The 12,300-nt window shown below is 37.8% G+C and overlaps 1 protein-coding gene across 3 annotated transcripts in view; it reads left to right on the plus strand.

Moving 5' to 3' along the window:
- The window catches only part of Arfgef1 (ADP ribosylation factor guanine nucleotide exchange factor 1), a 94,731-nt gene that overhangs the window by 16,632 nt on the left and 65,799 nt on the right, over positions 1-12,300 (plus strand). For all 3 annotated transcript variants that reach the window (XM_017593322.3, XM_063287518.1, NM_001277056.1), the window contains exons 2-7: positions 143-173; positions 768-924; positions 2,095-2,241; positions 3,107-3,286; positions 6,594-6,870; positions 10,962-11,063. In XM_017593322.3, coding sequence (XP_017448811.1) covers positions 143-173; positions 768-924; positions 2,095-2,241; positions 3,107-3,286; positions 6,594-6,870; positions 10,962-11,063 — 894 coding nt within the window. The remainder of the gene's footprint in view (positions 1-142; positions 174-767; positions 925-2,094; positions 2,242-3,106; positions 3,287-6,593; positions 6,871-10,961; positions 11,064-12,300) is intronic.

A 12,300-nucleotide genomic window follows, 5' to 3' on the forward strand; every position in this document is an offset into this window, starting at 1 on the left:
AACTGATTTTCTTTTGAATTTGCAACTTTGCTGTTTTGTTTTTAATGTCCCAAATGAGCTTATGAAGACTATAATCAAATTACCCAGTAAACTTTCTGTCTCCCCGTACTAACGTATGCTTCTCTCTTTTTGCCTTCACCAGAGGAAATAAAAGTTGAAACTGAGAAACAAAGGTTTGTATGATTTCTTTTGGTTTTATAAAATTAATTTGCATACTTTTCAGTCTTGACCAAAATAGTAATACAATTATCTATAGTTTAGCATTAAAGATTTTCTTTATCTTTGTAATAAAATTAAAAATAGTTCTTAAGAAACAAGTTCATGTAAGTTAGACATTTCCAAAACACTTATAGCTATATTTTAACTTCTTTTCACAAAGTTCAATGTATATTTATAAAAATTACTATATTTCTTTGACCATGTTAGCTTCTTTAGAACATTGTAGAAATAATTCAGAAGTGTACTTCAGCATAAGGACATGCAGAAAGTCCATGGCTATTTCAAGTTTCATGAAGTATTTACATGGTAGATGTTGGGATCTTTGGAAAAAGAGAGAAATCCCATGTTGTATCCAGCAGCTGAGGTCACTGCCAGTGGTCACCCTAGAAGATCACTTGAGCTCCCTAGGCTGTGCTTTCCTGTGAAGTACAAAAGACAGAAAAGTGGTCAGTAGTAAGGTGCTTTTCATGACTGATATTTTTTCCTCATGGATTTGTCATCATCAAGGTAAATATGGTATTCTATGTAAACTTTCTTTTTTTATCTAGTCCTCCTCATGGAGAAGCAAAAGCTGGATCAGGCACCCTTCCACCAGTGAAATCAAAGACAAATTTTATTGAAGCAGACAAGTACTTCTTACCCTTTGAGTTGGCATGCCAGTCCAAATGTCCCCGCATAGTTAGTACATCTCTAGACTGTTTGCAGGTATGTATAAAATGGTATCTAAAGCGGTCTGGTTTCAGTGTATTTCTAATATTGCTCACAGTTGATTGTTTAGACATGACCATGAAAGCCTTGAACTTTTGAGGTAAAAAACAAAATAGTCACTTATATTCCAGATACACAGTAGCTGCAAAATGATGTTTCTTCTTAGTATTAACAAAACCATTAGCGAAACAAAACCTACGGTGTTGGTTTGCTCTCTTCCCATCAGTGCTACAATACTGTTGTATGTTTTGTTTTTGGGATGGATACTCACTATGTTCCCTGTGTGGCCTTGAACTGGTTTCAAGCAGTCATTCTACCTCAGCCTCCAAGTAGAGAGTCCCACAGGCATGTACCACTGAGCTGAAGTCATCACTTGGAAGCGATTTCACTAAACCCCTGCTAGTTTATAGAGTGCAGCATTTCCATGGTGACACTGTTGCCATCTTACTATTTTGCTCACCCTGTGACATTCATTAATGTCAGAAATTGTCATGAGTACTTTCTCCCTTTTTTTTCTCATACACAAACACACCATATCGTAAAAATTCTGTGAGGCATGTTTCCAGATTTTGGGTGTTTGTTTTCAGATAGTGTCACTGTTTGGAGGTAATATACACTCAACTAAAAGCTTAGTAGCCAAGAAGAGATGACTGGTTCTTAAGATGGGTTAAAGATAAATTCATCTGATTTATGACCTTGCTTTCACTGAAAAATTAGCATTACTAACATCTCATGCCTTTTTCCTAGTACAAATGGTAGTAGTGAGTGGATAATTCTGAGATTTTTCTTTTTTTGCAGCCACTATTTGCAAACTGGATGTCATAAAAAAATGATGACATAAGTTGGAAAGAGAGTTGATGTCATTTAAAAGTGTTAAGATAGTCCCACCCCCAAAAAATACTATCAGTAAAACCTGGTTTAGATATTAAGACCTGGCTGTCTAGAAGTATTACCTATTAGTTTTGTTATTGCTTTGTTTTTGTGATTATTGCAACTACAACTAGTTTTCCAAGTATAGTAATTTACAGGAAAAAGTAGTCTTTGGCTTTGATTATTTATACCTTGATGTTTTTGTTTAAAATTTAGTATATATTCATTCACATATATTTCAGCTCATAGTGTATGTATTAGTTCTCTTGACTAGGTGCTCTATTATGTCTGTTTCAGAAACTTATTGCTTATGGGCACTTGACTGGCAGTGCTCCAGATAGTACGACACCAGGCAAAAAGTTAATTGATAGAATTATTGAAACAATATGTGGCTGCTTCCAAGGCCCTCAAACAGATGAAGGAGTTCAGTTGCAGATAATAAAGGTAATTATATAAAAATCAGTGTGTTATTTTTATTATTACAATTTTAAAACAGCAGCTTTTCACCTTGAACATATTAGGAAGAGTTGTTTTCTGTCCCAATTGTCTGGGTGTGACAGACAATTGGGATATTATTTAGAACCTATATAAGATCTGTTGTTTTATTCCATTAGAAGAAAAACTACATTTTTATATCTCTCCTCTTGGCCATCCCACTTAGGATTGAATTCTTTGAGTCTTGAGTTTTTCTGAACCTACCCTGCTTTTTATATACATCTTTCTAGTTTTAAGATGATTCATAAAGTTGTGACTTTACTAGTTTTCTGAATTGTTAGCTCCTACGGGGTGTCCCTTCTTAGCCCATGTATCACCACGTATACTGTCTGTCTAACCAGCTTTCAGTACTCTTTTGTGCCCATCCATCTATTGAGCCTGTTAAAAAAAAAGTCCAAGTTTGGTTGTAATGAATCTGGATGGTTGAATCCTTTTAGAGAAAAACTAGCCATGTTGTAGTTGTTAATGTACCTGTGGTAGTGTTAGTGTGCTTATATATTGATGTGTATTGTATGAGACCTCAGTTATGATAGTGTAAACATTCTGCTTTTTATGAACACGAATACTATTTCTAATGAAATTTAGCTAGAGTGCTCGGGAGTTCAGAGGCCTATGAGAAAACTACTTCTAGAGTAGTGGAGGCCTCAGATATTTTAGTAGTTGGTAATTATTCATGTTCATGGTAGATAGAAATCTATACACATTACTCCTAAAGTGTCATTTTTTTAAATTTTTAATTTTAAAATGAAAGTATGTATTTTTTGTGCATAAACTCTGGATGCAGAAAATTGCTTTTGTGTTTCTTTCCTTACAGGCTTTACTTACTGCAGTAACATCACAACACATAGAAATTCACGAAGGAACTGTGCTGCAAGCTGTGAGGACATGCTACAATATCTATTTAGCCAGCAAAAATCTCATCAATCAGACAACAGCCAAAGCTACTCTTACTCAGATGCTAAATGTTATCTTTGCACGCATGGAAAACCAAGCAGTAAGTATTGAAAGAGGGTGAGAGAACACCAAGGCCTTTTATTTTACTGACTTGTTTGACTTTGAACAAGATGTGCTTTTAATCTCACAAAAAAAGTATATGCTTGATTACGTCATGGAGGTGTTTGTGAATTGATATTTTTATCAAACTTACTTTAATAAAGCATAAAGTAGATATAAACTACCTCATTTGACCTGTTCACATATAAAATTGAGTCTCAAAATGAGGTGTATTTTTATATTGATGAAGTATATTAGTATATTTTATTTCTTCCATGCAGTAAAGCACTATGATGTTTCTTATCCTTAAACCTACTTCAGGTTGGTTGGGAAAAAATTAAGAACTACAGACTAAGCTTGATTTTTTATTTGTTTTCATTTACATCTTATTTCTCAAGTCTTCATAATCAAAATCTTTTATTTTGCAGAAAGACTGCAGAAATATTTGAGAGGGGTTTTTCCTTCACCCTTGACTTTTTTTCTTTTTTCTTGACCTGTTTTTTCTTTTGTTTTTGTCTTGAAATTTCATGTGTATATATGTGTAAAGTATGCTGGCATGCTCCCATGTGTATGTGGAGGCCAGATGTTGACACTGGGAGTCTTCCTTTGTCTTATCTGTCTGTCTGTCTGTTTGTCTGTTTTGAGGTAGGGTCAACCTCAGGCTCTGTTTGTCTTTAGCTTCCCAGCAATAGAGCTAGAGACACCTCTGTCGGGGTAATCCCTCAGAAGTACCTGCCCATTCCTTTCTGAAATTTTTAACTGGCTTAGCCTTTTGTAGCTACAGCTGTTGTGAGTTCATGTGCACAACAGCCGTGTCATGTCCCAAGGCCAGCACTTGACAGTACTACTTGCCATCCTTTGGGTCTTTTTGCTCTATTGCCATGATGTTCCCTGAGCCTCACGATAGGTATGATATGGACAGCCAATTTATGTTCAGTACACAGTCACTTATTTTATTGATTTTTAATTTTTTTCCCTTTTCAGCTTTGAAAGCAACCATTTCAACAAGGAGCTTGCCTCCTTCAGTAGGGCAAGGACATTTATTTAGAAACCAAATTCTGGGGTTCACCAAGTTAACTAGTATGTCCTCTAGTTATGACCCTGGCTCTCTGAGCAGATATAGGTGGAAAGTATGCATATATTCTAGTCTCTCCTCCACCCTTCTCTACATGCATATGTGACTTCTCTGTGCATATTTAAAGCCAAATGTTTATATTGACATTTCCATTTCCAGTTCAACATCATAGAGTTCATTTTAGACTTCTCCCTTGATTTCCTTATAACGCAGTATGAAATGTGGCTTTTCATTTGATGTTGTTGTTTGTTCTTTAAATGTTATGCATGTACATAGTGCATCTAAGTCATAGCTACATTATCATTCCTCTCCACCCCCTCAACACATTACCCTCCCAGTTCATGTTGCTACTGCCTGGTTCTTCTCTACCTCTCCTTAAAAAAACAAACAAACAAACAAACAAACTACTGAGTCTAATTAGTGTTACCTACAGTCACATGGTATGGTCAGATCCTCTGGAGCATGGGCTACCTACCAGTGGCCGCATCCCTGAAGAAGATGTATTCTCCCTTTCCTAGCTGCCATTAGTTGCCAGTAGTTCCTCACCTAGGTGCAGAGCTTAAGAGCTTCTCCACCCACACTAGACTGCTGGCTGGTTTGGTGATGTACATGTTTTGCAGGTAACTGAACTGTGAATTCATGAGAGGAATGGCCACGTCATGTGTCTAAAAGATGCATATGATGGCACTTTTCGGCACCCTCTCTGACTCGTAACATTCCTTCCACTCCTGCTCCCTGACCTCAAGGCAGGAGAGGTTGATATAGCTGTTTCATTTAGGGATAAGCATTCAGCAGTCATTTATGCTTAGTTCTCCTGATGAGTTCTGAGTCTCTAACCACTGCCCACTGCAAAGGAAGCTTCTCTCATCAAAGCTGAGAGCAGCCTAATTTAGTGATTGGATTGGTGACACAGCTTCACTGGGTTGAAAGGTGATGTTCTCAGACCCTCTGATTATGAGCAAGCTGCATAGTAGTCTCAGAAGCTTGTCTCCACTCTAATTATGCATCTAATAGTGTCTTTATTTGTAAAACAAGAGTTTGGGACTGTTAACCATAGGGGTTTTTTTAGACATTAGAATCAATTTTATTCTTATAAATATAATTATGTAATTTGAAATGTTACTGGAGATTATGGGATATTATTTAATAATGTAAAATATTTATCTTTGTGGAAATTAACCCTATGATAATCCTTCGTATCAGCTCATGAAGAATGAAAGAGATACATAAGGAACAATAAGATTCTAAAAAATGAAATACTGGGATTTCATTTTAGATGATATTATATACACAAAAAAAGACAGATTTTCTAAAGTAAAAGTCAAACATTGATAGATGTAATTATTTTTATGCTTACTGGATGACTGAACAAATGATGTAACCCCTCATGGCAGTCTTACTTACCAACTGTGGTTTAATACACTGTATAATTTAAAAAGTGTTTGTATAATAATGTCAGAACATGTTACAAAAGGGTATGTGCTGGAAAGTTTTTTCCTATTTCCTAATCACCCCATATGAATGTTTCTTGTGTATCTTCTTAGTTTTTATTTCCAGGTACATAGACTAAAAGGAGAGAAGGAAGGAGGAAGGGAGGGAGAGAGGAAGAGAAAGAGAGGGGGAGGGGGAGAGGGAGAGGGGGAGAGAGAATGAATGAGAATAAATATGTGTGTGATGTACTTTTGTACTTTGTTCTTATTGATTTTTATTTGTTTTTAGGTAAATATATATTGGCAGCAATCCAGTTACTACTTGGAGCATTAAAATTGTTTTTATTTTGTTTAGATAGTACATTTTCATAAAATCACACATCAAATACAAGGTCTGGAGAGATAGCTCAGTAGCTAAGAGCACTTGCTGTTATTCCAGTTTGGTTCCTAGTATCCAAATCAGATGGCTTATAATCCAGTACCCTTTCTGGCCTTCATGGGACACATGTGACATTCACTTGTGAGAACACATGCATATAAATAAAAATAGTAAAGTATGAACACCAAATATAGGCAAATAAAATATATATATTACTGAGGACTTTCTCCTTCTTCTTATGCACCAATTTCCAGACATTTAAGGAGTAACATTGTTTCTTTTAGTATGTTTTATGTTGGTTCTGATGGACTGTAATTTCCAGGCCCAAAGAAAAAGGATACCTTATTCAAAGGGTTAATAAGTAGTTGGGTGAATTTGAAGCTACTTATTTTACTAGTACCAGAAATCATTTTGTTCTTTCCAGTTACAGGAAGCCAAACAAATGGAAAGAGAAAGACATCGGCAGCAGCATCACTTGTTACAGTCTCCAGTAAGCCATCACGAGCCCGAGTCACCTCATCTTAGATATTTGCCACCTCAGACTGTTGATCATATAGCCCAAGAACAGGAAGGGGATCTTGATCCCCAAACACACGATGTGGATAAAAGTCTCCAAGATGACATAGAGCCTGAGAACGGATCTGATATTTCCAGTGCAGAGAATGAACAGACAGAAGCTGATCAGGCAACTGCAGCTGAAAGTAATCTTGAGATGGGGCTGTGGGGGGCTTGCATTTAAGGAACATGATGGGATGGGTTTTTGCTGAAATGTAGAAAAATGATGTAATGGCTACCAATAGTTTGATACTGTGATTTTTTTCTATCAGTGGTAAAACCTGCACCATATCTCTTACTGACACTGCCCCTTCATCAGCATCTCACAATTAATGTGCTGTGTAGACTTCATTGGGAACAGACACACCTTTCTAGAAAGAATCATAAATACCTGTTATAAGGTTATATAGGTGCTTTGATTTTCTTTTTCCACATTAGCTTTATAGCAAAGGTCCACTCAGTTAGGGCTTTTAGAATATGGTTGAAAATTTAACATCATTTTCATCACAAGTATTGTGTCTGTTATCCTAGGGAGGCAGAGGCAGAAAGATTATGACTTTGAAGTTGGCCTGGACTATACAGCAAGTACCTATTTTAGGAAAAAAAAGTAAATTTAAAAGCAATTTTGATTAATCAAGTAACATAGAAAAAGTTTGTTTAAAATATAGCTGCAGTAGTCAACAAGGTTAAGATGTTCTCTCTCAATAATTTTCTTCTTAAAGTCTGTGTATGTGTGATGTGTGTGAGTGCAAGTGTGGCACAGTGCATATGTCTGGTCAGAAGACAGACTTTAGATGTCAGTCTTTGCCTTTCCACACTGCTGAAGACAGACTAGCTCGCCTGGGAGCTTGGAGTGCCTTTCCTGTCTCCACCTCCCGCCTCACTGTTGGAGACTACAGACAGATGACATCTTGTGGGCTGTACGGATTTAAACTTAGCTCTTCATGCTTGTACAGCAGCACTTTATCCACTGAGCCGACTCCCTAAGCCTGTGGTACATTTTCCACAAAACATTTCCATGGAAGAGAAGTTATATTGTCATAAAGTTAATTTTTACATAGATTTTTCTATAGAAATAAACAAATGAAATCCTTTTCTCTTTATTCTTTGAGCCAGCCAGGGAGTTTGAGTTATTTCCTTTTCTTGTTCCTTAGCCTGACTAGAAAAATGGTAGAAATTGTGTTACTTTCTGTTGTGGATAGTTAGACTTCATCTAAAATTTGTTTTTTCTTTTTAATTTGAAGAAAGACCTCAGCTGTCGACATTCTTTAAAATCGTGTTTACTACAACTCAGTAGGTGCATAAATAGGTGGATGTGTGTACATCCATGTGTGGAGGCCAAAAGTCAACCAACTTCCAGCATCATTCTTTGGGTACAACCCATTTTATTTTGAAATAGGGACTCTGACAGGCTTGGAGACTCCCCGGTGAGGCCGGGCTGACGAGCCAGCCACCCCCAAGGATCTGCCTGTGCCCAGAACCGATGTAATAAGTATATGCCACCACGCCCCGTTTACGTGTGTACAGCACTTCCCTTACGCTAGCCCCACCCCTCTTCTCCAAGCAGGCTCCTGTCTCATGGTCATGTTTTTGTTTTGTGACCCACTGTGTTTAACTTGGGCCATCAATGTGACTGAGTATATGTTTCTCCATTGGAGTATCGTGGGCTTACCAAAGAGCCCTGATGGCAGTGGACAGTGGTAAGTGACTCCCCAGTTTCTGAAATCTATCAATAATCACTAGTTGAGTCAGACCTGGGAGAAAGACCCCATCTGGCTGACCATTAACAGGCCCATTCTTGTGCAGGCTGTGTGTAAGCAAGTACAGTTGCTTTGATCCTTGACTGGAGTGTCTGCATCACGCCTAGAAGAAAGATAGCATTCTTCTTTCAAAGTTCTTACATATTTTGGTTCCCTCATCTGCAGTTTATAGGTGATGGTATAAATGTCTTCTTTACAGGTCAGCATTTAGCCTCTCTTTATTCTTAGCACCTAGTACAGTTATGTATTCCTGTACAAAAGGTCTCCTGGGGTAAGGCTGAGCGTATCATTTGCCTTTAATACCCAGCTGGTAGTTTTGTTCTGAGGTGGTATTTTGCTATGGAGCCTTGGCTGTTCTAGAATGTGTTGTATAGACCAGCCTTGAACTCACAGAGATCTTCCTGCTTTTGCCTCTGCTTCCCTAGTGCTGACCTGAGCTTTTTTTTTTTTTTTTTTTTTTAATGAGTTCTGAGTATCAGATTCAGGTGCTCATGTTTTCATGACAAGTATTTTACTAACTGGGCTACCTTTCCAGTCGTCTTTTTGCTTTATTGGAAAAGGCTACCTTAGGCAAACCAGCTATTCACACTAGGTAAGCTACTGCCCAGTGAATCCATGTGTTTTGTCTAAAATATGTTTGACAAAATTGGTCCACTTTTCACTACATGTTTAAGTTGATTCAAAGGACTGATCTCTGACAAAGGTGGGATTCTGTTTGTTTATTATATTCAGTAGACAGATGTTGAGCATTCTGTGTTGTATGTTCTGAGTGCTAGAATTCAGGGTTATGATAGATGTAGCTATTGCTTTTAATGTGTTTACTGCGTTTAGCCTACCTAAAGGGTCTGATGGTGGTGAACAGGTATAGTGTTCCTACACATAAGATTTCTTTTCCCACAGAGGGGTCTAAAGGCTAATTTTTCTCTGGTATGTTTACTGATTGAACACACTTAACAGATTTGTGATACTAACTACTGTGTAGGACATGGAGGCAGTAGATTAAAAGCAGTACAATCATAGCGAGGACAGACTTTGGGAAAACAGCATTATCACCTCATAATGCTTTATAATAGTCTGCATGGGGAGCAGTGGACAGTACTGTGGTTGGCAGCCATTGGTCTAGGGAGGTGTTTCCAGTTCCTGCAGTGCCCTAAAGTACTGACTGAACCACCTTGAGATACTTTGAGCATTTCAACAGCCCCAGCTGTGATCCTGTCTGTCTGTAGTTACCTGGACAAGCTTTCAGATTACATTGTTTTCTTTGGCTGCTCAGAAGTCCTGCAACATGTTTCTCTTTCAAAAAAAAAAAAAAAAAAGCATGAATTCAGTTTTATATTGGAAATATAGATTCTTTTGTGAAGAAAGAAGGAGCAGAAACACTGATGTGTCCCAAGTAGCTCAATATCTGTCACTTTAGGTATTTTCTGTAGTAAAATGCAATATTAATATTTATATCAAATAAAGTTAGTTCCTTTAGTTTGATGTTGGATACGGTTTAGTACAGACATATATATGGTGTTGTAAAAATATAAAAAACGTATTATTATCTTTTGTCCCCCTAGGATCCGACACCATGGTGCCCTAAGATATCTGCTGGATATCTTAATTCTCAGTCAGCAAAGTATCTCACCCGCTTTGCACCATCCCATATCCCACTGCTGAAGGCCTCTCTCTGAGCCTGGCAGCAATCTCTCTACCTATCTAGTTCTCAAGGCAGGTTTCCGTGCCAGAAACACACATCCCAACTCCGTGGTGGCCCAGACCAGCTGCCCCACACTCCATTACACATGAAAATCTACACATGAAAGAACACATAACACAATAACCTTTGACCCAGTTGATAAGATATAATTGCTCACCTAAACATACAAAGCCCAGTACCATCCATCCCTTAAGAACATTAATAACAACCTGTAAATACACAGAGAAGAATCTTAACGTCACCTGCCATATTGTCCTGCCACGGCTTCTCTCCCTCTCCCTCCTGTCTCTTCCTCCTTTCCGTCCCAGTGTCCTCCTCTTCCTTCAAACTTTTCTCCCGCCCCTCCTTCCTTCTCCTCCAATGACAGGCCTCCTTCTATCTTGTACCTGTCTCACCTGTGACATTGTCCCACATATACGTACTAAGTACAGGTTAATGTGCACAAGACATTGAAAGTGTTTTATTTAGAATACATAATAAACATTTAGAATACATGATAAACAGTTAGAATTTATTTAGAAGTTTGGTTCTTTGTAGGACTAATCTATGGAATCTCATTAAGTTGAATAGTAGTTTAATAGCTGATCAAAAGTGAGTTTGAATTTAAAAAATACTTGAATATTGACCTGGTCACAAATTCTGAAAATTTAACAAGATAGTGTCCCAAAATATTTATACCCATTTGATTTTTTTTTAAAAAAGTGTTTCGTTATACATGTCTGGTAGAGGTTTCTTAGAAAGTTAAAATAATGTCTCAAATTTTTGTCTTTCAAAGCATTATCTAAAGATGATGTGTTGTGTGATGGAGAGTGTGAGGAAAAGCCACAGGATATTGTGCAGAGCATTGTGGAAGAGATGGTGGACATCATTGTTGGAGGTAGTGTACTTCATTTGAAATTAGTTTATTCTGTTTCACAGGAGTTCACCTGACCATGGAAACCCTGTAATATGTAACCAAAGGAGTCAAATTGTAAATTGTGAAATTAGTGTTTGTATGTGTGTAAATGTCTGCCACATGCAGTCTGCCCCTCCCCAACCCACACAGACTGCTTTCTAAGATCTCTAGTGGATGCTTCTGGCCACCCGATAGCATCACAGCCTGTGTCTACCCCTTTTCCTTTCCACAGGCGTACAGGCCTAATGCCTTCCCATGCCCTGTGCTCAGAACATCTGTGTCTGTCTGTCAGCAAACCAGTAACACATCTTTCTCCACAGTTGTGTAATAGCTTCAGCTATGACTTTTTCTCCGTGTAAAACTTTTACATTTTTTACTTATTTTGCCACTTTTCTGCTTTAAAGTCGCCGCTCTTTAGCGTGTCTGGACTTGACTTACTCTGTAAGGTTGCTGCTAACTACAGGAAGGGCTGTGCAGACATGTGTGAACAGGTTTGATAGCAGGCATCATGGAGTGTCTGGGTAGCAATAAAGAGATGATTAGATGTAAAAGGGGATTTCCTATAATAAATGTGATGTCATATAATAGAAAAAGATAATGGAAGCAATTTAACAGGGTTATAAGTCCCAAGGTTAGGATTTTGGATCTTATTCTAGGACAAATGAATCAGTATTGGAGATTTTAGAACTGAGAATTTTGATGAGAAAATCTACACTTTAAGAAACCAAATCTGAGAAAGGAAGCCCTTTAAGAGATGAGCACAGTAGTCTGGTCTAACTATAGTAAGACTAGAAAGTGAAAGAAAGCGGGAACACTGACATGACAGTCTTCACATCCACTTAAGTAGCTAAAGGAGAGAATGTAAGTGTGCCCTACACAGCCAGCTCCAGCTCCAGGGCTGCTCCACGGTGTGGTGAGTCACCGAGGACACTCACAAGACTCCACACCAGAGTCGTCCTCACTGATAAGCTCATTACAGCCCCAGGTACAGAGTGATACCATTAGAGACCGACAGGAGAGATAGGAGATGAACGCTAGAGGAAATCAGCTATCTACTTTCAGGAATGAAGATATTTTTAATTCTGCCAGTATCAAATTAGTTAATATTATCAAAATGTTTATTATGTATTTTAGGCATCAAGTCTAAAATTTTCATTGCCGACAAATTGTACTTTCTGCCTAACATGCACTAAAATTCCAGGCTCCCAAAAGAAAAGTT

Source organism: Rattus norvegicus, chromosome 5 (genome assembly GCF_036323735.1).
Source record: "Rattus norvegicus strain BN/NHsdMcwi chromosome 5, GRCr8, whole genome shotgun sequence".
Lineage (NCBI taxonomy): Eukaryota > Metazoa > Chordata > Mammalia > Rodentia > Muridae > Rattus > Rattus norvegicus.